The sequence below is a fragment of the Apiospora aurea genome (genome assembly GCF_038362705.1).
Source record: "Apiospora aurea strain CBS 24483 chromosome Unknown utg000006l_segment0_segment0, whole genome shotgun sequence".
Lineage (NCBI taxonomy): Eukaryota > Fungi > Ascomycota > Sordariomycetes > Amphisphaeriales > Apiosporaceae > Apiospora > Apiospora aurea.
In genome coordinates, this window is record NW_027117393.1 from 1897338 (window position 1) to 1919871 (window position 22534).

Here is a 22534-nt window from a genome sequence, read left to right on the forward strand (position 1 = left end):
AGCAAGTCAATAGATAAGTAGGTCAGGAGAATATCGTGGCAGTTTTCTGTAGGATATGTACGAGGCTACATTCTTCAGACCCCGCAAGGGGACACTGGCCACCGGCCCCACAGGCTTCTTCCCATCCCAGGCAGGGATCCAAAAGTTATCCCCTGTCGACGTTTTTGGAGCTACGATCACCTTTGGGTCTAATCGGGCAGGCGGTCAACTTTCTTGGAGGGGCCCGTCCCGACATCCATCGCAGCGAGAACATCAACAACAACAACAATTTTCCGGGCTGGCGCATTACGGCAACCCCAGTATTGGCGCATATCAAACACTGGGTGGCATATCGGCTATGAACCTACATGCGTCAATCTGAGCTTAGCTAGGCGAACTACCTTTGTCGCCAAACAAATGCACACGATGCTGTCTCTACTCCCCGACCTGGCACCGGGCGACGTAAGGATTATGACCCTTTCCAGCAACCTGATATCTGTCGAGCTCCTATGCTAACGCATGCAGTCTCATTCTCTCTGGTACAATTCGTCGAGAAATCCCAATGCTGCATCCTCATATGATCCTTCCCACCAGGAGAACACGCAGTTGAATCCCCACAACCAGAATCAGCGGCGCAACGTCCAAGTCATAGAACGGTCCCCCTTGGCAAGATTACGAGCCGATGAGCAGCTACTGGACCGCCGCCTCCACAACATCTCCAACTTCGGCAGCACATGGCTGAAGCCACCTGGCATTGCCAAGACCCTGCACCAGCTGCGCGAAGAGAGGCGCGAGCAAGAAGAACATCAGGAGGCTTTGCGACGTGAACAGCTGGCGCAAGAGCTCGCGGAAGCGGAGGCTGCTGGGGCCGGCCCTGGTGATGGCGTTCTGGAAGATCAGGCCCAAGATGGCATGGGTGACGTGCAACTCGATGGCGCCCGCGACTTGGACGAAGACATCCCAGAAGCAGAGGATAACGACTTTGGGTTGAGCGGCGAGGACGAGGATGAGGAAGACGACGAAGATGAAGATGATGAGGACGATGATGAAGATGACCCCGACGATACTATAGAACATCCTGAGCAGCGGGCGGCCCGGGCGCAGCAGGCGCTAATGGCCCAGAGAATGCAACAGGCCCCTGACCCTTTCCGCGGGCATGCGGCCAATACTAGTCAGGGCAACAGTTTCTACGGCGGAGAAGACGAGGTCGACGACGAAGACCAGGCGCACATGATTGAGGAAGAAGACCTCGATGGCGAGGGCGGCGACATGGACATGGAGGCCAACCTGGATGACGACATCCCAGACGCTGAGAGTGCAATGGGCTATGAACACACTGACACTGATGCATCCGTTACGAGCAGTGACAACGATGAGCCCGCTGCCGAGGTGAGTTTCGTTGCAGCGCGGGCTCCCCAAAGGCTCAGGTTCAGGGGCAGCTTGGCTCGCTCAGACGCGACGCGCAATAGCATTGCGATCAGCGACCTGTTATCAATGGACGGAAGCAGCATGCTGCTGGAAAGCTCTCCGCAGCTAGCACGGCACATGGGCCCCTGAGGAATTTCGCCAAGACCCTCAGCAAGGCCAACTTCATCTTCATTTTCATCGGCTCTCTTCACCGGATGAAGGGAGGCCACATTATAATACCCCTTGACACATTCAATACTTGTTTGGCGAGCCTGTCGCGTTACGATGATAGCTGAGACGAAATGAAGAACCAGTATAATTAGTAAGCTATGCATACAGCGAAGGCAGAACCTTAGCATGAAGTATCGGCTTTCGCAATGTGTCTAACGTTGCAACGTGTGTATATGTACCCTTTCCCTCACGTATTCATCTCATCCCGTCATATTCACAACCAGGCTTGCTCTGTGCAGTAATAAACCATGCCTTCCCAACGCCCGAACCCGTGAAAACAGCTACCACAGGGAACACCGGGTTCCTTCTCCCACCTGTGCCATACGTGCACAGTTTTTTTGATGTGAATGATATGTAGCCCACACTGAAAATCACTAGGTCGGCAACGACAACAAGGACAAAAATCATCAACCGGCCACTTAGAATAGCTGAAAAACAGGAGGGGGAAAACGCAGGCTGTCGGTGGTTTTGTAATAAACATATTTTCGCGCGTATGTGTGTGTCGTCGTAAAAAACGTATGGTATCGGCTTCTCTTGCCCCATTTCCCCCTTGTTGGCTCGAACTGCGCCCGCCCATCCTTTTTAGAACAGCCAGACGTAGAGGAAGATGAGGACGACGGCGACGAAGAAGCCGAGCCAGACGCGCCAGCCGACGCCGGTGCGGTCGGCCATGATCATCATGCGGTTCATGGTGCCGCGCACGCGCAGGCGCGTGTTGTCGAAGGTATCGTTCATCTTCTCCATCATGGCGGTCGAGTCGCGGATCTCGTCGCCCATAGCCACCGACATGCTCTTGAGGATCTTGACCTTGTCCAGGATCCCGGGCACCTGGGAGTCGTTTTGGGATTCGAGGGATTCTATCGTGGCATCGTCGTATTGGCCTCTGTAAAGCGCAAGGGGTGCGCGGTTAGTTGGGGGACATATTCTCTTTTTATATGCGATCGACTGCCATGGGGGTTGGGGGGTGTCGATGAAAGACATCGTAGAGAGAAAGGAGGGGGGCGGCTCGTGTATGCAGAATTCTAATATCCGGCGTACCTTGAATTCGGCGTCGCGGGCCTGAAGCCTCCCCGGCTGTTGTTGTCGACACCCAAGTGTCCCCCGTTCCCATTGCTGCCCGGGTACCCGCCGCTGTAGCCGTAGCCGCCGCCTACGCCGGGGCTGGGGCTCGGGGTCTGGAACTGGCGCCTCGTCGTCGTCGCATCGCTGCTGCTGCGGCCGCCGCCATTGTAGCCCTCGAAGAGCGCGCTGCGCGAGTCGCGCTGGTGGAGCGTCGAATTCGGAAATCTGCTGTCGGCGGGGGTTCGCCCCTCTCACGTCAGTATCGATGTTATTGTGGTTGTTGGAAATCAACCACCGCATTCCGGCGGCTACTCGGACGGGCGTGCGAAAAAGAGGCAGCAACTATCGGCGGGCCGTCCCATTCCGATCCGGCACTTGCGTGATCTTGGGACGGGTTCGATCGAGTTCCTGGAATACGAGGTGCCGGGGGAGTCTGGCCTGGTTGACTGCCTGCTTGCCCCCTTTTCCCATTTCCCCATAGCTGCGGCCGGCGCGGCCGGCTCGAGATTACGGAGGCGGGCTTGGGGGGGCGTTTGGGCTGTCTTGTCCGAGCAGGCGCATCGATTCCGAGACTCGATATAGGAAATCCAAGACACAACTACTCACCTGGACGCCATGTGTACGGTCTCTCAGTCTGCACACATACACAGATTGCTCGGGAGAGGTTCCAAGGATTGCACCCAGCTTCGTTTCGCTTGACGGAGTTGCGTAATAATTAATTGCCAGGTATCGTGATCCTGGTTGTGGCTTGGGTCAACTGTGGCTTGAAAGCGCAAATTAAGTAGGCAGGTACTTGATCGTCACCCCGGATGCATTGAGATTGAACAATGCAATTTCCCTGCTTTTGTTGTTGTTCAAGCAATATAAATAAAACGATTGGGCTACGTGGATTCATGGAAAGAAAGATGATCGAATCGCTTATGCTCTGCCCATTGTTGATAGGATTCGTGGCCTTAACAGCTTGCAACAACGTACGTGTGTCATTATGGTTCGCACTTCTCCGAACATACGTCTTCTATCCGATCCAAAAACCAATCTCAGCGCTTGCCCCAATTCCCGCCAAAACGACAAAAGACGAACTCCCGTAAATGCTTTCCCCGCTACAATAGGTAGCGTCTGATATCCGCAGTGGCGATTGAACTCGCTTTCTTTACTCGTAGAATACCAAGCAACGCACTTCAATGCTCTGCCGCCCCGGTGCGTCCGCCGGCGTCGCCGGGTCAATGAAGGCCGTGTGTGGCGTCCGCACCGCCAGCCCCTGCTTGCCCATGGGCTGCCCCTCGCCGTAAGAATCGTAGCACTTGAGGAGCAGGACCTCGTCGGGCGTCATGTCCTTCTGGTAGTAGAACTTGTGCGCCGGGTTCGGCGACACCGACATGGTCTCGCCCTTGACCTCGTAGCCCTCGGTCGAGTACCACTGGGACTCGTCCGGCCGCACCTCCTTGCCGCTGCCCTGGAGCAAGTCGGCGTCCTTGGGGTACAGCAGGTCCACCGGCTCGAAGTCGCCCGGCTGCGTCGTCCGCCAGTCGATGACGGCGAGCGGGAAGTCGCTGGCCGGGTTCTCGATGGGCCGCCAGACGTTGATGATCTGGTACCGGCCCTTGAGCAGCTCCTCGGCCTCGTCCGCGGGCACGTGGCGCCGCACCCGCACCTCGGCCGCGCCCGGGGTCTGGTCGACGTGCACCTGCTGCACGGGGGCGCGCGGCGCGTCGGGCGCCCGCCGCCGGATCGTGTGGTCGAAGATGGCCACCTTCTTGATGCCCGGGATGTGTTTGCGCAGCAACGCCTCCACTTCGCCGTAGTAGCCGTTCCGCACCGCCGCGTCGTCGGTGAACTTCTTCTCCTTGGCGGGTTCGTTGTAGACGGCGAAGCCGGAGTTATCCGTCGTGAACTCGCTTTCCCGACCCCGCAGGTTGTGGACGGAGCGCTTGTGCTCTAGCAGCTTGAAGGACGATGCATCTGCATCCACCTTGGTCCAGGGCTTGACATTGGGCGGCATTGCCGTCATGTCGATGTGCTTGAAGATACCAGTTGTCATGTTGGCTGTCTGTCGGTTGGACAACGAAGTAAATGCTTTGGTGCCTGTAAGTATAGCTCTAGGGAGTGTTGTTCGGAAAACAGTGGACAACGAGAGCATAGAGTAATAAGCTAGTCGCTAGGCAGTATAGTGTTGTGGTCTTGTCTGAATGATCTTCCGTTTCTTCGTCGTCTTCTCTCCGAATATAATCTTATTTGTTCACAGAGACAGATACCCGGCGGAAGCGCCTCCCTTCTTATACAGCGGTACTTATGCTGCTGGATCGTGGGGTAGAAGCAGCCGACCGAGAGATGGCGCCATCTATTACTGATTACCTCCGATAAAAATTGCATCATCTCGGCATTACCAAGCACTCCACTTACGCGGTGCAATGCCGAGTCCACGCCCTAAAGTTTGGTCCCGTAGGGCGTAGTGGCAACCAATTACTAATACCAGATCCCGAGATAATAGCGGACGGCTTATAAACAACATGACTCTTTGTTTCTTTGGCTACAAGGCAGGTTAATAGGTAAGAATGGCCAAACTATTTCCCCAGAACATGTCCCATTCTACGAGGAAAGGGTAGGGGGGCGAGAATGTCGTTGTCATATTAACATTATCGAGTTTTCATTCCAGCCTTGATCGGCGGGAATCGTCACATCCTTTTATCCTTTTCTCAGGCAATCAATAACTGATTACCTGCAAGCTCGCCGCGGAACACCACAAGAAATAGCTAGAATGCACCTCCAGTCCAGCCATAACGTCTTGTCAACCTCCGGCCCATGGCCCGCGCCCTATTAAACGGGATCCGCGACGAAGGGTGCGGTTCGTGAAAATGTATAGATCGCGCCACCTCCATGTCCGCCCCGGCGGCGGCGGACGGGGAAAACTGCCAGACCGACCCGTACAACTTCTCGGCCCTGAAACCCACGTGCGTCATCGCGTGAAGGAACTCGGTCCACTTGACCTGGCCGGCGTGAGATGCTCCAGTCCGGTGAAATAGTACGTCAAAGACGTCGGCAGATCGGCTGTCGACTCTAGCGGTGAGGAATGCAGGCAGCTCTTCCGCCTTGCCCTCGTTGTTCCCCTCTTTGGGCTCCTCCTTGGCTGTCTCGCTCTCCTTCATGGCCAAGCCACGCGTCTTGGTCTTGGTCTTTTTCTCGACGGGTTTGAACCGTCTGGGGCGATCTTCCTCGCCTGTTGTGAGTGTCGCAAAGAGGTTGGCAAGCCCACCGACGGGGCTCGGAGCCGGCGTCGGGGCCTGGGTCGGAGTCGGGACCGGAGTCAAGACCTTGGTCGGGCTCGGGCTCGGGCTCGGGCTCGCATGCTGCTGAGTGGTAAGAGGAGCGGATGTGGTAGGCAACCAGTCAGCGGTTCTTTCGATCTCTCGATCGAGAAGAGACTTTATATAGTCACTGGGCTCCCATCCCCTGTCGTCCAACAACTCCAGGTAGCCCTCCTAGAATCTACCTAGATTGTTCTCCGCCCTCTGCATGGCCATAGTGACACCCTTATCTCTCGTCCATTCAGCAGGATACCGGAGCTTCTCGGCCGCGGGGAGGACAGTGTCCGTTACTTCTTTGGTCAGGAAACCGGGGAAAACATTCGAGTCATCATGTGCGGCTTCTCTCAGGTGCTCGTTGTGGAAGCGATATTCACGCCCGGACGCGTTCTTTGGGATCTTGGTGTGGTAATGCCGGGCCCATGGCTGGAAGAGGGCGAGCTGTCGTCGGCATTCCGCTACGATGGACATATCGGACATCATTCCGGCCACATAAGGGTCTATCCAGGGCTCTGCAGTCGTGTTGTTGCTGTTTGAGGCAGCGCGGAATCTTTCGAGGTCGTCCAGCAAGATGTGGCTTTTCATCACCTCGCGTGTACCGAGATTATCCATCTTCTCGAAAGAGTCTAACGCCAGGAACACCTTGACCATATCCTCGTCGGGTTGGGGGAGTTGGGCACCTTTTCCAGTTTTGAGACGCTGCCATTTCAGGAAGAAGGGACGGACCCGGGGCGTGGAAACAAAAGCCCATCTCTTCTCCCATGCGATGAAAGCCTCCAAATCTTGGACGTAGTGCAATACGTCCCGGTAGTTGGCGTCAAGTTCCGGCGGAAGATCCTCGTCTGCCTTGTGCTCTCCGCGGCTGAGACTCGTAGCAAGCTTCTGGAGCTTCAGGAGCACCCGAGACCATGTTTCTGGCCAGAATAGAGCCCTTGCGGCAGGGTAGCTGATGGTTTCGTAGTCACGATCTCGCATTGCAGCTCTCGAGTGCTCTCCCATCTGACGGTCCAGCCAACCTATGTTGTGGGTCTCATAACCTTGCAGCGCATCGTTGAAGTAGGCGGGATCCTCCCGCATCGAGTGTAGATGCTCCTCTGCGGCATCCACCTTTGCAGACACCATTTCGAGCATTCTGCCCATGTCCATCTCAGCTGGGACTCGGTACGGTGCTCGAATCGCGGCCGCTTTCAGTGATCCGAGGGGTGTTGGCGCGATGTTGACGTCGAGAGGTCTCGGGACGAGCGGGATATGACTCCCAGTCAGCTCATCCGGCTTCTTATCGTGGAGCACCGTCTTGCAGACCTCTACCAAGAAACTATAGGTTCTTGCTTGAATTTGAAGCAAGAGCACAGCTTCGCCGATGGGGTACCCAATTCGACAAGCTGCAAGGCCCTTGTGTGTACAATTGCTGTCGCATTGCTGGATGTTGCCGTACGCGTGAGCCGCATGTTCCGTGCGAAAGACCGACCACTCGGTGTCGAATAGCTTCGACAAAGGGGCATAGTTGCAAATAACCCCAGCCGAGACAGCATATGCACATCTATCGAAGTCGGCGTCGGCAAAGTGACTAGGGTCATGGCTGGAGGACCGGGCTCTCAGCATCAAGGGAAGAGGCTCTGGCAGCACGCGATCTTCGAGATTCAGGTCCGGCCACATGCAGGACTCCTCTTTCGGGCCAAGGTCCGTGTCATTGAACTTACGCAGTGCATACAACGGTTTAACTGCGCCGAGATCTGCCAGGTGCTTGGTCGGTATGTACGGCCAAGCCGTCTTGAGACACACTCTCCGTTCCGAGTGTGACTTCTTTTGCCACCTTCGACGGACCAGAGCTTCGTGGCGATCCATGATGGATTGCAACATCTTGTAATCCTCGAAAATGGCATTCGCGTAATCGGCGCGAATGCGAGAGAAGAGCTCGACAGCGTGCTCTCTGCTTTTTACATTATCCATTGCGATAAAGGGACGTCGGGGATATTTGCTTTTTAGTGAGGGAAGATCCAAGGTAGGTCCGGCCATTTCTCCGGCTTTCACTCGCGGAGGTTCCATCTTTCGGGTGAAGCGATACTGTTTGAAGCGATACTGTTACCCGGGGAAAGCGAGGAGGCAATGTCGAGGGAAATGAAGGGAATGGCAACGGTATGCTCAATCTGGATTGATGACAGCGAGAAATGTGTTTGGGAGGAAAGGAAAAACAGCACGAGAGAAGTGTGTTGACAAAGAACAGCACCTGGGGGAGGTGTGCTGACGAAAAACAGCGCCTGGGGGGTTTGTGGGCGAAAAAACAGCCCTAGGAGACGTGTTGAAAAACTTTAGCACATGGGAGAGAGGCCGGAGGCCGGTCTGTGTGTTTACTGACCAAGAGGTAGAACACGCCGGAAAGAGGAAAATTACGGTGCTAGAGCCTTGATAAGGAGGTCGGCGTGATTGTGTCTACAGTTCGGATGTCCGTATTCGTTTCGGGCCCGGCCGGGCACCCGGAGGAAGTGAGTTTCGGGGCTCGTACGACGGGCTAGAGGCCGATCCAGGCTGCTTGCATTCACTTATAATAGGCTATTACATATCTTACGACTCGCAGAACCCACTGGATTACGAATGGCCATAGAACTAGGTCACTAAAGAGAAGACCGGCGAGGGAAGGTTTATAGACTGTGAGGGTACCTATACTGAAGAAGAAGGGGGGGTATATGAAATGAACTGATCTTGTATACAACACCACCCCAGAGGCCTCAGACACCCACAGGCGAAACAGTATATTACGCGTCGAAGAGGCAGTAATGTTCGCAATATACAGGAGAGAGTTTCTTGATCCCCCTATTCTTAAAGCACTTTCACACGACTGTACCTACTCCAGGTATTTATCCAGGCTATGGGACTTCTGTGGTCTACCCTTATCGCCTGAGAGTTCATGACCATGGTGTAAAACTTAAATTAGGAAAACAGGACACGGATACAGCTTTGCTACAGGGTAGCCACCAGGTGAGTCAGGGTACCGAAAAGGGTAAGTGAACGTCGTTGTCACTAGATTAGTCCTCGCCCGCTACCAAAGGGATGCGTAGCATGTACCAAACACTCTGAGATCATAAGCAGAATCAGATTGGCAGGCAGATGTCCACTCTGTGTGTGTCATTGCTGAGTGTTCACGCAGTTTAGCTGAGGCTTGGTGTTAGAGGCGAACTCCATCGCCGGAAACGCAAACCTGGCTTGCCAAAATGAGAGCACCCATAGCACGTAGGAGATCCAGCCAATGCGTCTCTCCCAAAGCTGGGAACGACAAGCGTACACTATCATTCAAAGCAAGCGGCCAACGCTCTGTCAGTGGACACAAGACAATTGGAACAATCAAATTGCCAAATTGGTCGAGACACCGCCTCATCACATCCGCCACACACTCGCATCGGACGACATTCATGCCCCTCTCCCCCCTCCAAACAACAAATGGAGATGTCAACTAATTTTTGTTTCAGTCTCTACTTGCCCGTTCCAAAAATCAGAGTTATGATATCAAATGACGGAGGGAATAGTGACATGCATGCAGGTCTTGGATGAGTGAGTCCTTGGCGGGCCGCTTTTCGATTCGCAGCCAATCAAACCAAGAGTAGAGGTCGTCTTGACCGTTACAGTGGACATCTACTGTATTCACTTCACATGAAACGAACCATTGGGGCCAAATCTAGGAACTCAAGTTGTGAGGACAACCATTTGTTGTATGTTTGTTTATTGCCACTTATGCGTATGCCACTAAACCATGTCCATCTGGGGCAGATCCATGATCACGACACCAGCTTTTGGGGGGAGGGGGGATCAACAACGCCCAAAAAAGCAAACCCTAGCATATGTACTTCTCCTGCAGAGTTCCAGGTGCCCAAAGAATTTTGCAAGGGCTCATCTCTATCCATAAAACCACCAATCTTATCTATCCGGAGACGAGTCTACACCAGACCACGGGTGAGGAAGTGACGTGGGGTTCGAGGCGGATCCAGAGATGGCAAAAGAACCAAGGAATGCCGTAGATGCAAAACACAGGGCTCATTTGCAGACGATAGGCATGATGAGAGAGAAAGACTTTGCTTAGTCCTCATCCATCTTGTCGTCCTCCTTCTCGCCCTCGCCCTCAAAGTCGTCATCATCATCCTCGTCCTCCTCGTTGGTGGGGACGTTCTCGGCAGCCTTGGCCCAGTCGATGACCTTGCCTCGGGTGCGGCGGCCGCCCTCGACGATGTTGTTCAGGTCAATCTCGTCCATGTTGTCATCATCTTCCTCGGCAGCATCTGTGACGCGTAAAAATGTTAGTGAATTGGCTCTCGTGGACTGTTATTGCGACAGATCGCGTGTGCGTGTATGCTTACCGTCGCCAGCCTATTGCAGAGGAAAGAGGGTCAGTATAAGTGATGCAAAGCAGATTGAAGTTGGGGAAGGGGGGAAATGAACTAACCTCTTCGTCGTCATCGCTGTCCTCGTCCATGGACTGGTCAACGGGCTCCTCAGCGTTGGCGGCCTTGCCCTTGCCCTTCTCGACCTGCTGCTGGGCAGCCTGGTTGGTCTGCTCGGGGACGGTTGCGCCGTTGGAGCTCGACATGGTGGATGGTGTGTGTGGGGGGGGTTGTATTGGGTGGTGTAAAAAGTATCTTTGTTGACAGGCAGAGGGTAGATTGGACTTTGGCGCGGGGAGAGTCGCAAAAGTCGCAAAGATGGGAAAGAAGACGGTGAGAGTTTTGGGGAGGGGAAGGGAAGAATTGGTGGCAGCAGAGGAGAGTTGCAGTTGCAGATGCCGATGCAGGTTCGAGGTGCAGGCTTGGTTGCGAAGCAGGCGGCTCGACTCGACTGGACTGGCCTAAATCAAATGGAGCTGCCACTGCAGGCTGTTTACTAGCGCCACTCGATCAACAGCTAGAGCTTCACTTTTCCAGCGGATGGTTGCTGGCGGCCAGGTCAGAACAGGTCAGAACAGGTGCTAGGGAACCGCTGGCACGGTGGGCTGCAGGTGGGGCTCAACTGTTCAGTTGCTGCACGTGGAGATGGCGGCCAGCAGGCAGTAATTGTTACCTACATGTACACATCTATTCTTCCAGCTGTCCTGAACAGAACCAATGATGGTAAAAAAGAATAGAAATCAATCAGTGGAAAAGCAACAACACCCTGGCAATAAATGACCGCTACGTTGGTATCTGCGTACATGTAGATGGTAGCTGATTGTGTATGACTCTGGCAGCATGCTGTTCGTGGAGCACTGCTCTAACAAGCAGTTGGACCTCAAGAGGATTTGGCAGCTTGCCATAGAGGAGAACACAGACAAATCTTTCTTGTGTTGACACCTAGCTGTACTGTTACTACTGTGCACAATGCTTGCTGCCGCTCTCAGCTAGCAGGTCGCCCCAAGAGAGCAGGTAGATAGTGACACAATATCCCATATTGGAGTTTAGCATTGCAGCCATGTCATTGGGGGATCATACTCATGTACCATGGCCATACGCTGTAACTTGACTACTCGAATTGCACTCGCCGCTCGTCTCAAAGGCACAAACTCTTGATGTCCGAGTAGAACACAGGTACACCACAGGTACACCGCATCTCGTGCGCTATCCAATATCAGCTTGGCAGATCTATCTGGGCTTCACACGCAGTCTGTCTCTTCTTGGTGATATCCTCCCCTGTCCCCTCGGGTTGCTCACTTGCCCTCTCCACCACCACCAGTCAATGTAAGCATGAGCACAATGCCAATGATCCACCAGTACCTGTAATAGAAGAAGCATGATTAGCATGATGAACAAACATATCCCGCAAAGGAAAACCCGTAGTGTAGTGATGGCAGCATATAGCGGGATCCTGGGGGGGGGTATAGACGTGAATACGTACTTCTGCAACAGCGTCTTCTCAGGCTCCTCCGCGACCTTGCGGCCCTCGGGCGACAGCACGACCGGCTTGTTGAGCTCGATCTGGCTGCCCGGCTCCGCCGTCCGCAGCACGACCTGGGGCCCGAAGTCGCGAGTCTGGCCCGCATCGATGCGCACGCCCTTGAGCACGACGCCGACGACGTCGCCACCGCTCGAAGGGTCGACCGTCAAGACAAAGTGCGGCGCGAACCCCTTGTCGAAGTTCGCCGTCGACGCCACGCTCGTCGACGAAGCCCATGACTTGGCCGCGGGGTCCCAGGCGCCGACCCGCACTTTCCGCGGCACTTCTGTTGGTTCGTCGCTTCCGTTGTCGGGTGATAAGAGGTCGGACGGGTACTCGAAGGACGTCACCCTGGCGGCCGAGGCCGGGTCGGCGCCGGCGAGGAGCGCCTCGTCGTAGACGACCTCGCCCAGCAGGACCGGGGCCGGCCGTGACACGGCGACGGGCTGGATGTATATGGGGACTGTGCGCTCGGCAGCGGCGGCAAGGCCGGTCAGGGCCGCGAGGCTGGAGACGAAGAGGGTGGTGGACGTCCTCATCTTCGGTTCGGGCTGTCTGCGGTTGGTATTATTACGATGTGGTAATTTGCGCCCGTGTCCTCTCCGATTCAGAGCCGAACAGTTACGCTCTGGCCAGGGCGTAGTGAGAAAGATAGAGAAGAAATCCCCGCGATGTTTCCGGCAGACTAATCGACTGCCTTTACTTTGCGATTAGAGGGTGCGGTGTTCAAATAAAAGGCGGTTGGTTGGTTACCTGGTATCAGGTGTTCGCGGCGATTGAGCAATTGACGGACCGGGCACTTTCGCATTGGTTCGGCCGAGGACGAACACCAAGACAAGACAAGACAAGACAAGACGCAAGTAACTAAGGCTCGAGCTTCTGCAGGCCGATTTAGAACCGCATCTGCTGCCATAGGGCTGTCCCGCATGGAAAACACATAAAAACAGCCAACAACCACCCAACAGCACCCTTCATGTGATGTATGTAGTTTGATAGTTTGAAATTTCCTAATGTCTCTGGTTTCTGTTATTTTCTACGTTGAATGCCGTGTGCATCATGCACTCGGTACACAATCCCGGCTGGAGGGCCAAAAGTACCACTAGAGCGATGACGCGGGAGGTGATAAACATTTTCGTATTCTCATCCCCCCTGGCTCTCGAATTCATGGAATCCTGGGACAACACCCGAAAATCCCTATCCCCTTACTTCCGCGTTCACTACCGTACGGCCCGAGCTCCAAAATAGCATTGAATCCCAATCATGGCCATAGAGTAGTCGTATCTCTCGCCATTATCAACATTGGCGGTCATGCAAGATGAGTAGAGCTGACCCTCTTCCTTCCCGAGAGCCGTGTTCGCTATGCCAGCCCGTATTTCGCCGTATAACTCCAGAAACCCATTCCCACTATACTGCAGTAGTTCCTTGTAGGCTTTGATCGAGTTGTTTCAATCAGTTCATGGGCCCCGGCGGCGCTGCGCCGTCCTCGACGCTGCCATCTTGATCGGAGATGTCGTCGCTATCTTCGTCAATATCGTCGGACTCGTCCCCGCCGTACTCGTCCGCCCCAGGGATCGCGTCTCCCTCCAAGGCATACCCCCGCAGCGCTCAACCAGGCCCTTGTAATACGCAACCAAGACTTCTGGGTTGGGGACAATTTTCCAGTCCACTCGATACAGAAACTCGAGCTCCAATAACTTCAATTCCGCCACTTTAACTCCTCCGACTTTGGCATAAAATGTATTATTCCAAAACGAGTCCGATAAGCCCTTGCCTGCTACTGTGGCAGCGGTGATTAGGAAACGATGTACGGTCAGTGTATTTATCGTGAAATCTGGGTATAATGCGCACAGGCGGTCAATGTAGTAGACCATGGAAAGAAGGAGAGGAGGCGAGAGCGTGGCGTGCTTCGCCAGTCGATGTAGGTAATCCAAGACCGAGATCCCAGGAGCAGTCCTACGGGGCCATATTAGTAAGGGCCCAGGGGAGAGGACGGGGGTACAGTCACTGACCTTGAATGGAACCTCGTAAGATGGCTGTTTTTCATAGCGATCGAGTCGTTGGTCTCGATCAACTCGCTGAGCATATTGGAGATCAGGACCACCATGTCCTCCACATCGCATAACTCGTATCTCAGAGGTAGTACTTTGGGAGGGCCTTCGGACGGCCTTGATCGCTTGGGCGAATTGCGACTCGACGTAACGAGAGATGACGCGCTCGTGGAGCCGGTGACAGCAGAAGCTTGAGTGAGAACTTGCGAATTCCTCCTCTTGGCTGGCGAGAGAGGGTTCTTCGCCGCCGCATTCGCTTGCTTGACCTCCTCGGCCCTTCTGATAGGCTCGATATTCGGCTCGGGTGGCGCTTCGGGGATCGCAGATTGGGGAATCGCCGCAGTCGTTGTCGCCGTCGCTGACGGGGTTCGTACCGCGCCTGATTCGGCCGTGGTAGCATGGTCCAAGGCCTGGGAACTAACGCCCTGGAGCATCACTGTGGGATCAAAGGGCTCCATGGGTGAGTATTGTGTCGCCGCGTCGACTCCAACATATTGCTTCGGACGTGAGTGCGGCGCCGACTTGCTGTTTGGGCTGACTAGGGAGCCCGATGGCGAGTGCAATATGGTATGTTTCGACTGCCGCCGTGGCAGAGCAGCCGTGACCCTTGGCGACTGATGGGGTGAACGGGTAGGTGCATAGTGGAAAGTACGAGGGGATGCGCTCGTGGGTTGTGGTGCTATGGGAGACGAAGTCAACATGGTCCCCGAAGCATCCTGCTGCGATTCCGGTTGCGCTGCGATTGCGACTGTTGCTCTTGCTTCTTCGCTCCTGTTGTTCGCTATCCGCTGCCCCTCCTCCGATCTGCTGGCGCTGCAAAGAACCGACGGGAGTCTAGGTGGCGAGGAAACGGCGTGGCAATGTCGAGAATGACCGTGACCGCACCGATATGCTACTCTTTCCTGCTCAGATATAGAATCAATGGGAAAAGTTTGGTTCCTTCAAAACTCTCGGCAGGCAGACCCAGATGGACCAGTCCAATCACCGTCCGTCTCCGTTTAAAGGTCGTGGGAAACGGAGCCCTATCGCTCGGATGCTGCTGCGACTAAAAGACCGGCCGATTAGGTGCCAACCAGACCAGACCAGGTTTTGTCGCGCTTCTAAGCCGGAGGCAGTTGGACGATTTCAGCCCAGCTTTTCTTGGCGGGCGATACGGCAGGATGGTTTCGATCAAGGTATCGTGGGAGGGTAGATGCAGAGTGGGAACGGTACATAAAATAATTGAGTGATGTGAGCCCAGTCCGCTCCAATACAGTCTGGGGTGGTGTTTCTTCTGTTCGAGATCAAGATCGGGGTCCAGGTCCAGGTCCAGGTCCAGGTCTATGGCACAGAATCACGTACGGGAATTTCAAGATTGCAGAGGGAAATCTAGCCGGCAGTGATGCAAGCGCAATGTGTGTATGGATGGATGTGTGTTACTTAAGTAAGTAATGCAAGACAAAACGAACGCCTCAGGTCTTGGCCGTTCAAGGTTGTCCCGTCGCTCCGCTCCAATGCAAACGTCTGCTGCTACACAGTAGTCCGCTGTTCTTGGTGCTGGTGTGGCAGGCCGAGTTGCCCGTCCTGCTGCTTGGTGCAACTTGCAAGGTTGCCCCGCTGGCCGGCGAGGATTTTGTGGGCAGTGGTTGCTCAGTAGTCTGCTAGGCCTGTACTAACCCCCAGGCGCCAGTCACTTAGCGACCTGAGTCCGGAGAGAGGAAAGAAAAGATTTGCGCGGTGGCCTGACCCAGACCCAAGCCCGATGGACGATGGATCATGGGGTTTCGAATGGCTCCGTTTGGGGCCTACCGAGCGTGGAATCCGGCACCGCAACCGCAGGCTGTACATACATTTGATTCGATAGCTAGCTAACAAGATACCAAAGATCGGTGTGGATGGCTACGGAGGGTGACAAGTGCCTAAGTGCCTGAGTGCCTGGCTCCCGATGCGGATTACGTACAGGTCAATGCCATTCGTTCAATAGACCCAAGCCAGACTGGACTTGGTGGCATGTTCCTAGCTGTCTGTCTGCCTTACTGTTGTGGTTCCCCCATGACTGACGACATCCTTCCTCAATCGACCGCCATATGCAAGCTGGCGAGTACCGCGATGATGCGGCACTTTGGACTCCTTGGTGTTTGTTACCACAGCCAGCAGCAGCACTGTCTGTAGCAGGCCTGCTTACTACATGTACGTATACACTCGACATGCCCCCGGTAGCGGCCAGCGAGGGGTCGGTCGATCGTGGACTGGCTAGCCCCGGTTGTTTAGAGTTCCGGCTAGCTGCTGCTGTAGGATGCCACATTGTTGGAGGCCGCATCCTCGTTCGCCATCCATCCATTTGATCAATGTTGGTTTGGTCTTGACCGAGCTCTCAAAGCGGTTAAGGCTTCGTCTTGGATGATAGGCAGATAGTAGCATCCAGGTCGCCAGGCAGGCTTTCCATTTCCAGCATTTCTATAGGCACGTACATGATACAGGCGCACACACGCACACACGCAACCCTGTGGGACCTGGGATTGATGCTCCCAGTAACAAACAAACAAAACAAAAAAGCACGACGATGCCCAAGAGGCACAGGGGCCTGGGCCGCCCTGCCTGGCCACGAGCTACAACACAGGGCTCTTGTTGGCTGGTGTCGCCGCATTCATGTTGGCCCACGACTCGCGCACTACGGGGGCTTGCCCACCACCTCCATTTGACTGATAGCAGGTCTGGTCTGGAATAGGTAGATTCCCATCAACGCAGGACCTTGATGGCTCTGTCCAGACTTGCATCATTCTCGTGACTCCGTTCGACATCTTTCTTCAGTATCCGCACTCTGGCATGTCCATCCGGAATACGCCTTTTTGTCGCCAGCCCAATATGAGTGGATCACGGCGGTGATTGCCCGCCAATTCTTTCGCGGGGTGCAAGATAAGCGGCGTGTGTTCTACCGGAATAGATGCAGTCACTTGATCCCAAATTGGGTTGTCTGCAAGTCATCACAGCTGTCATTATCCCGTCATCGTTGTTGATCGCACACAACGAACTGCGAGGGGGAATCCCCTCCGACCACGTGCCGCCGTCAACCAGCACTCTTTCCAGAGGCGCCTGGCCTGGCCTTATAGAGTGCACATGTGCGCGCTTGAGTCTTGATTCTCGTAAAGCTACTTGATAATAAATCCCCGAATCTTATGGTGGACGGCCGAGCCTTAAGACGCCAGGAAGCTATTCAGTGGCCCTATCACCATACATTCGCTTCATTTACCGTAGCAGCACCCAGTCTGCCAATGCTTGTTTGCGGACATAACTCGACTTGTTGTTTTTCATAATGGCATGGCAAAACATGGTCACTCTGCCACTCCTGATGCTAAGTACATAACTTTTGGAGGTACTGTGGCTATACTAAATAAATAAACTCCCAAGGACAGTGTCGGGACGATGGGCTGGGGCGTCAAGTAAGGGATAGATGCTATTATTAGCCTGTAGAGAGACATCTCGGTACAGTGCGGGATGCCATTACCAAAGCCGAAGTTCATCCATACACACTCAAAGAAATACATGGATAGACCTTCTTCGTATTAAATGCAACAGCTACTACTGCGGATGCTTCATCTGCCAAACCGCCGTCTTCGCCCGCTCCCGCACGTCAAGCTCCTCGTCGTTCTGCCCCAGGCTCTCCAGCTTGTTCAGGAAGCCCAGCTTCTTGAGCTCGAACGCGCGCTGCGAGCACGCCGGCGCGTCGCTGTCGTCGTCCCGCCACGTCAGGTTGTTGATCAGGTGGCAGAGCGCGACCCGCACCTCGCGCTCCTGGCTGCTCGTCAGCCCCGCCAGGAGCTTCAGCAGCTCCTTCTGCGAGATGACCAGCTGCCGGTGGCGCGGTATGCTGGCGGCCAGATGCACCAGGATGTAGACGACGGCCTCGATGATCTTGGCCTGGGGGTAGAGAACCCGCGCCTCGCTTCCCGTGGCTCCGCGCCGCCCGAAGGGATTCAGCGTTTTCGTCTTCAGTTTTGATGCCAAGATCTCGAAGAAACGGTCCTGACCAAGTGTGTTGAAGAGGTGGTCAATCATTTCTGTCGTGTCGTTGGCCGAATCTGCGCCGTTGAGGTGAGGTTCGCCAATCAGGTTTCGGATGAAGCCAAGCCCCTTCTCCTGGACCTCGAGATCATCCTGTCTCGCCTTCCGCACGGGGTTGAGTTCCATCTCGCGGAGGGCATGTAGTCTGGCGTCCGCCAAGCGGATTATGTGATTATCGAGCGAGACCTGATCTTCCAGAGGCTTGTACGAAGATTCGCGATTCTGATCATCGATGTCCATATCGTCTTCTTCGTCACTATTGTAATCATCTCCCTTTGCCCTGGTCGAGGACAATGCCGCATCTTCCATATCGTCACAGATGAGTTGGATCAGCCACCCTGGCTGCAGCTCCTCCAGACAAGTCTTCTTCAGCTCTATGCTGCTTGCGTGCACGAGGTGATTAAGAGCCCATATCGCATTCAACCGCAAAGCTGCGTTCTGGGATTTGGCGTGTTTGCAAAGCGTCTTGACACGGCCTGCAAGGATGAACGACTATAGAACGACATGCATTAGCACAATCCCGGTTAATGTATACACTGTTAGGTCGAAACTTACCTCCTTCATGGGACTAAAGTCCGTCACCATGTTGCAGACCACTGCTGTCGCGGCGACCTGGATCTCCAACTCGTGGTGCTCAAGAAGCCTCTCCATGGTCTTTTCCACGGCGTTGTCCATTAGCGAAGTCCGCAATATGCTCACCGAACGGGCTAGCATCCGTGTTGTATAACACGCCGCAACAATGACCGAAGTCGGATTTTCTCCAAGCTCCGACCTTGCCCGGTCATCTTGCCCTCTGCCCGTACCATCGATGTTCGGCTGCTCTTTCGACTGCCTCGGACGGACTGGGAATCGATACAGCGACTCTTTAATATAGGGGATAAGATCCTGGTCGACGATAGCTTTGCGATACTCTTCCCTGGAAGCTCCAAGTGCACCAAGAGCCTTCAGCGCACTTTCCCTTAATCGGATTCGATGCACAAGTAGCGGATGCTGTCCAAGTTGACCTAATTGACAAGTTGGGTCGCTATCGCTCATCTGCACTGGTTTAGGATTTGCATCCGGTGACCAGAGTTCGTTCTGAATGGACGGGGGTTCGGCATCATATGTGCTCTTCAAAAGTTTGCATATTAACTTGACAGCACCCGAGTCGAAAGCAGCCTTTTGGAGGCTATCACTGTCTGTTACTAAGTGCGTCAGTATTTCGGGAACGCGCTCGATGGCTGCCCAGGTGGACTGGGTCCTCGGGTCCAGTGGTGACATGTCCGTATCGTTTGCACTTTGGTCAGCCACGTCGAGGATCTGCAACAGCTTAGGCACAACCGAAAGCCCAAGAGTAGTCTCCCTTGGTCTGTAAGTGAAGCCACATTTGAAGAGAGAGGCCAAGACTGAAGCCGCAGCCAGCGCATCAAGGCCATAACGCGACCGTGCCAGCCCTATGAGCCATGGAACCAAGGGGCTTTCCGGGTTTTCTGAGTCGTCTGTTCCCCGGCTCGCCTCGGCGATGGTCCATGGCGGGGAATCCGTGCCCGGTCTTGACGATAGCAACGGGAAAGACGGCGCATGTGACGATAGGCCACGTAATTGGATTGGCGTATATGGTAGTAACAAGTCCATGGGTTCGTAGTCTTTGTGTTTCGTGGGCCGCATTCCAGCCAGCTTATCTGGGCTGCCTGCATGAATCTTCCAGTATGTGTCCCAATCGCTGTCAGTGTTGGGGAATACTGCCAGAATGGACGGCGAGTACAGTAGGCGGCAGGTCCGATAGGGCGAGTCTGTAATGATAGCAGCGATGGAGCCCAGGATATCGGATAGCTCTACGCCTGGCCTGGCGGGTGTTGGGAAGCAATTTGAAAGCCCATTTGACTGACTGATCTCATCGGCGCGTGGTATTACCTGCCCTTCAGCAACTGCGAAACTTGCCAGCCATGTAGCAAGAGCATCTAGGACACCGCAGTTGACAAGGGCAAACTGGTGACGCTCTTCCCGGCAGAGGCTAAGGATAAGCCTAGCCACGGCCGATACTTGTGCTGATACATCATTCCTCAGGATAGCAGCAAAGGACTCCAAATGGTCGTTCGCAAGTATGATGTTTGCCAGCATGACGGTATCGGGGGACAGTTGGGAGTTTCGGCTCGCTTGGTCGGTCGGTGGAATGGGCGCAAAAGCAGCGGCTTCGGTGACGGCGCGCAATATCCTCAGTGATGTGAGGACAATCTGCGATCGTGGGCTTCGCAGGCAAGATCGGGCCAGTACGGCTTCGATGGCGCCCGAGGCGCAAAGAGGCAAGAGGAATTGGTAGCCAACATTTGCAAAACTTGCCAGGAGCTGCAGGGCGTATAGTTGCACGGATTCGGCATCGTCAAGACGCGCGCCCTCTGCGTGCTGCTGCGTGTCGTTCCCATTCAGTTCTTGAGCTGGTGGCGATTGCCTGACCAGTCTGACCAGCGGCGGCAGTATGCCCGACTGTATCCATTGCTGTTTCTTGTTGATATGGCCAATAATGTCATGCTTCAGAGTCCGTAAAGCAGCGAGCTGGTCGGCCGGAGTTCCGCTATGGAGCAGCGATAGATCGACTGCCATGATGAAGGGGACGGGACGGGACGGACGGACGAACGGACAGTCGATCGAACAAGTAGCCGGGATGGATAAATCGGGAAATACTTGACTGGAAGCGTCACCAGAGTCTCCTCGGGGGTTAAGTGCTGCTCTGTTGTACAAGAGTTGTTGTTACATGTAAATGAGTTTGGCTTGCTGAAAGTGCTGATCAGCTGCTGGCGCCACTGCCCCAAATGACGTTCGATTTAGCAGGCGTGCTGAGTCGCATCACCAGCAACCAGACAAAAAGTCCGGGGCAACAGTGGCTTGGCTTAGCTCCGCTTAGGGGGGAGGGGGTGGTGGGCACCCAAGATAGGCTAGGTAAGTAAGTAAGTAGGGAAGTACCTAAAGTACAGGCATTCCAACACTTCTCTTGCAGGGGTGGTATATTCCCGAGGACTCTTGAGTCTATGAACATACCTACCTACATTGATACCAGTATCAGAGCAAGCTCGGAAATATGAGCTTGTGTGTGTGTCTTGGAGCAGTCAGACATGCCAAGTATGGAGTAGCTAGTAACGATCAATTGATGTGACTGACAGCGGAAAATAGCTAGCGATGGTATAGCTAGCGGCAGCTGGTCTAGTTGCAGTGCTTACGAAAGCATACATATACAAAGCAACAACACCCGGTAGGTCGCTAGTATTCAATATTGTCATCTATCTGCTCCGTGGGGATCGTATGAGACACAACATAGTCTTTGAACAGCCCTACATAGGTCCTGCTTGGAACACACAACCTTGCAGTCTCTTGGGCCGAGAACAAAGACGATCTTGGCCAGTAGCGGCAGCAAAGTCGACACCACCGTGAAAGCGTTGGCGCCATCCCATCGCAGCGGGTTGAAGAACCAGGCAGGGCCCATGAACTGCACCAGGCCAGTGGTATAGCCCAGGTCGCTGAAGATAGTTGCGCCGAGGATGTGCTTCCAGATGTGGACGTCCTGGTAGATGCGGAGGGTGACGACATCGTGGAAGGCAAACATGAGCCATGCGCCGCACATCTGCGGGAAGAGCGGGTACAGGGCCGGACTGTACGGCACCGAAGGCAGGCTCAGCCGGAGCAGGTCTCGGGGCGCAATGACGGCTTGGATGGCGCCGAGGGTGGCCAGGAGAGGCTCGGCATAGTTGAATATGATGCGATAAGTCAGTGGTATAGGTGACATGCTTGTCGTGTCCCGAAAACGATAGAGGGATGCAAGCAGACTTGGTTGTTTTGGACGGCTGGAATTAGTCGAGGGGTTGAGGGGTTGAGGGGCTGTGGGAGAAGTGGTATATCCCAATAATCCGAAAGGCGTCCGGCAAAGGGACAAAGAGTTTCGACTACCTGGCTCTTCTTAATGGCCCCTCACGCCAGGCTTCGTCTGTGCCTGGACCCTGCAGTTTCCTGGATAGCACTTATACGACGCTAGTTGATATATATGTAATCAGCCACATGAAGTTCTCCAAGGCGCACTGGCATAAGGCAGGGGAGGATCTCAGGCTGGACGACGATAGCCGGGGTGCTAACCACTACCAGATGGGAATCTACAAATGCCACATCCCCAGTTCGACGCCCTGGCCCTGGTTGGGCAACAACAGTTTTCTGATTGATCAGACTGCCGGTCTGTGAGGAAGAAGCTCCAAGAGGTATTCGGAAGTGCAGGATCTTAAGTAGTGGTACGCTAGTCAACTCTCAACGCCCAGCATCGTCATTCCGTTCCCCGGCAAACAGCCAATGCATCAGATAAAAACCTCTTCGAGCTACCGCTGGCTGGCTGGTATACACCTCGAGCCTGTATCTACCACCAGCTTTCCTATCGTACGACGGGGGTGATTTCGCGTCGCGAGTTTTCATCTGCTCTCCTCCCCATATCGCACGATTCACTCGATCGATGGGCAAGGCCAGGCGGCAGGGCGTTGCCCAATTTGGCCTTGGATTGCCACTCAATGTTGACTAATGCATCCAGACTGCGACCATAGTAAATTGGCTTGCGCTTGTATG

At 54.5% G+C, this 22534-nt stretch overlaps 8 protein-coding genes across 8 annotated transcripts; 1 reads left to right on the forward strand and 7 right to left on the reverse strand.

The window, feature by feature from the left end:
• Nucleotides 1–405: 405 nt before the first annotated feature.
• Nucleotides 406–1536, forward strand: PG986_009183 (uncharacterized protein; the record flags this gene model as incomplete). Its single annotated transcript, XM_066845405.1, has 2 exons — nt 406–441; nt 505–1536. The coding sequence occupies 2 exons, from the start codon at nt 406–408 to the stop codon at nt 1534–1536; spliced, it is 1068 nt and encodes a 355-aa protein (XP_066697803.1).
• Nucleotides 1537–2199: 663 nt separating this feature from the next.
• PG986_009184 (snare domain-containing protein) lies at nt 2200–2979 on the reverse strand (the record flags this gene model as incomplete). The annotated part of the gene is made up of 3 exons (XM_066845406.1): nt 2200–2500; nt 2656–2879; nt 2935–2979. The coding sequence occupies 3 exons, from the start codon at nt 2977–2979 to the stop codon at nt 2200–2202; spliced, it is 570 nt and encodes a 189-aa protein (XP_066697804.1).
• Nucleotides 2980–3829: 850 nt separating this feature from the next.
• Nucleotides 3830–4717, reverse strand: PG986_009185 (uncharacterized protein; the record flags this gene model as incomplete). Its single annotated transcript, XM_066845407.1, has 1 exon — nt 3830–4717. One exon carries the CDS (start codon nt 4715–4717, stop codon nt 3830–3832), a length of 888 nt encoding a protein of 295 aa, XP_066697805.1.
• A 712-nt stretch (nt 4718–5429) lies between these two features.
• Nucleotides 5430–7928, reverse strand: PG986_009186 (uncharacterized protein; the record flags this gene model as incomplete). The annotated part of the gene is made up of 3 exons (XM_066845408.1): nt 5430–5893; nt 5934–6023; nt 6167–7928. 3 exons carry the CDS (start codon nt 7926–7928, stop codon nt 5430–5432), a joined length of 2316 nt encoding a protein of 771 aa, XP_066697806.1.
• A 2118-nt stretch (nt 7929–10046) lies between these two features.
• PG986_009187 (histone chaperone domain CHZ-domain-containing protein) lies at nt 10047–10554 on the reverse strand (the record flags this gene model as incomplete). The annotated part of the gene is made up of 3 exons (XM_066845409.1): nt 10047–10246; nt 10325–10334; nt 10411–10554. 3 exons carry the CDS (start codon nt 10552–10554, stop codon nt 10047–10049), a joined length of 354 nt encoding a protein of 117 aa, XP_066697807.1.
• A 1089-nt stretch (nt 10555–11643) lies between these two features.
• PG986_009188 (nuc-1 negative regulatory protein preg) lies at nt 11644–14619 on the reverse strand (the record flags this gene model as incomplete). Its single annotated transcript, XM_066845410.1, has 5 exons — nt 11644–11710; nt 11832–12425; nt 13092–13299; nt 13465–13823; nt 13880–14619. The coding sequence occupies 5 exons, from the start codon at nt 14617–14619 to the stop codon at nt 11644–11646; spliced, it is 1968 nt and encodes a 655-aa protein (XP_066697808.1).
• A 2857-nt stretch (nt 14620–17476) lies between these two features.
• Nucleotides 17477–20539, reverse strand: PG986_009189 (uncharacterized protein; the record flags this gene model as incomplete). Its single annotated transcript, XM_066845411.1, has 2 exons — nt 17477–18451; nt 18515–20539. 2 exons carry the CDS (start codon nt 20537–20539, stop codon nt 17477–17479), a joined length of 3000 nt encoding a protein of 999 aa, XP_066697809.1.
• Nucleotides 20540–21193: 654 nt separating this feature from the next.
• Nucleotides 21194–21716, reverse strand: PG986_009190 (uncharacterized protein; the record flags this gene model as incomplete). Its single annotated transcript, XM_066845412.1, has 2 exons — nt 21194–21217; nt 21291–21716. The coding sequence occupies 2 exons, from the start codon at nt 21714–21716 to the stop codon at nt 21194–21196; spliced, it is 450 nt and encodes a 149-aa protein (XP_066697810.1).
• Nucleotides 21717–22534: the final 818 nt, after the last annotated feature.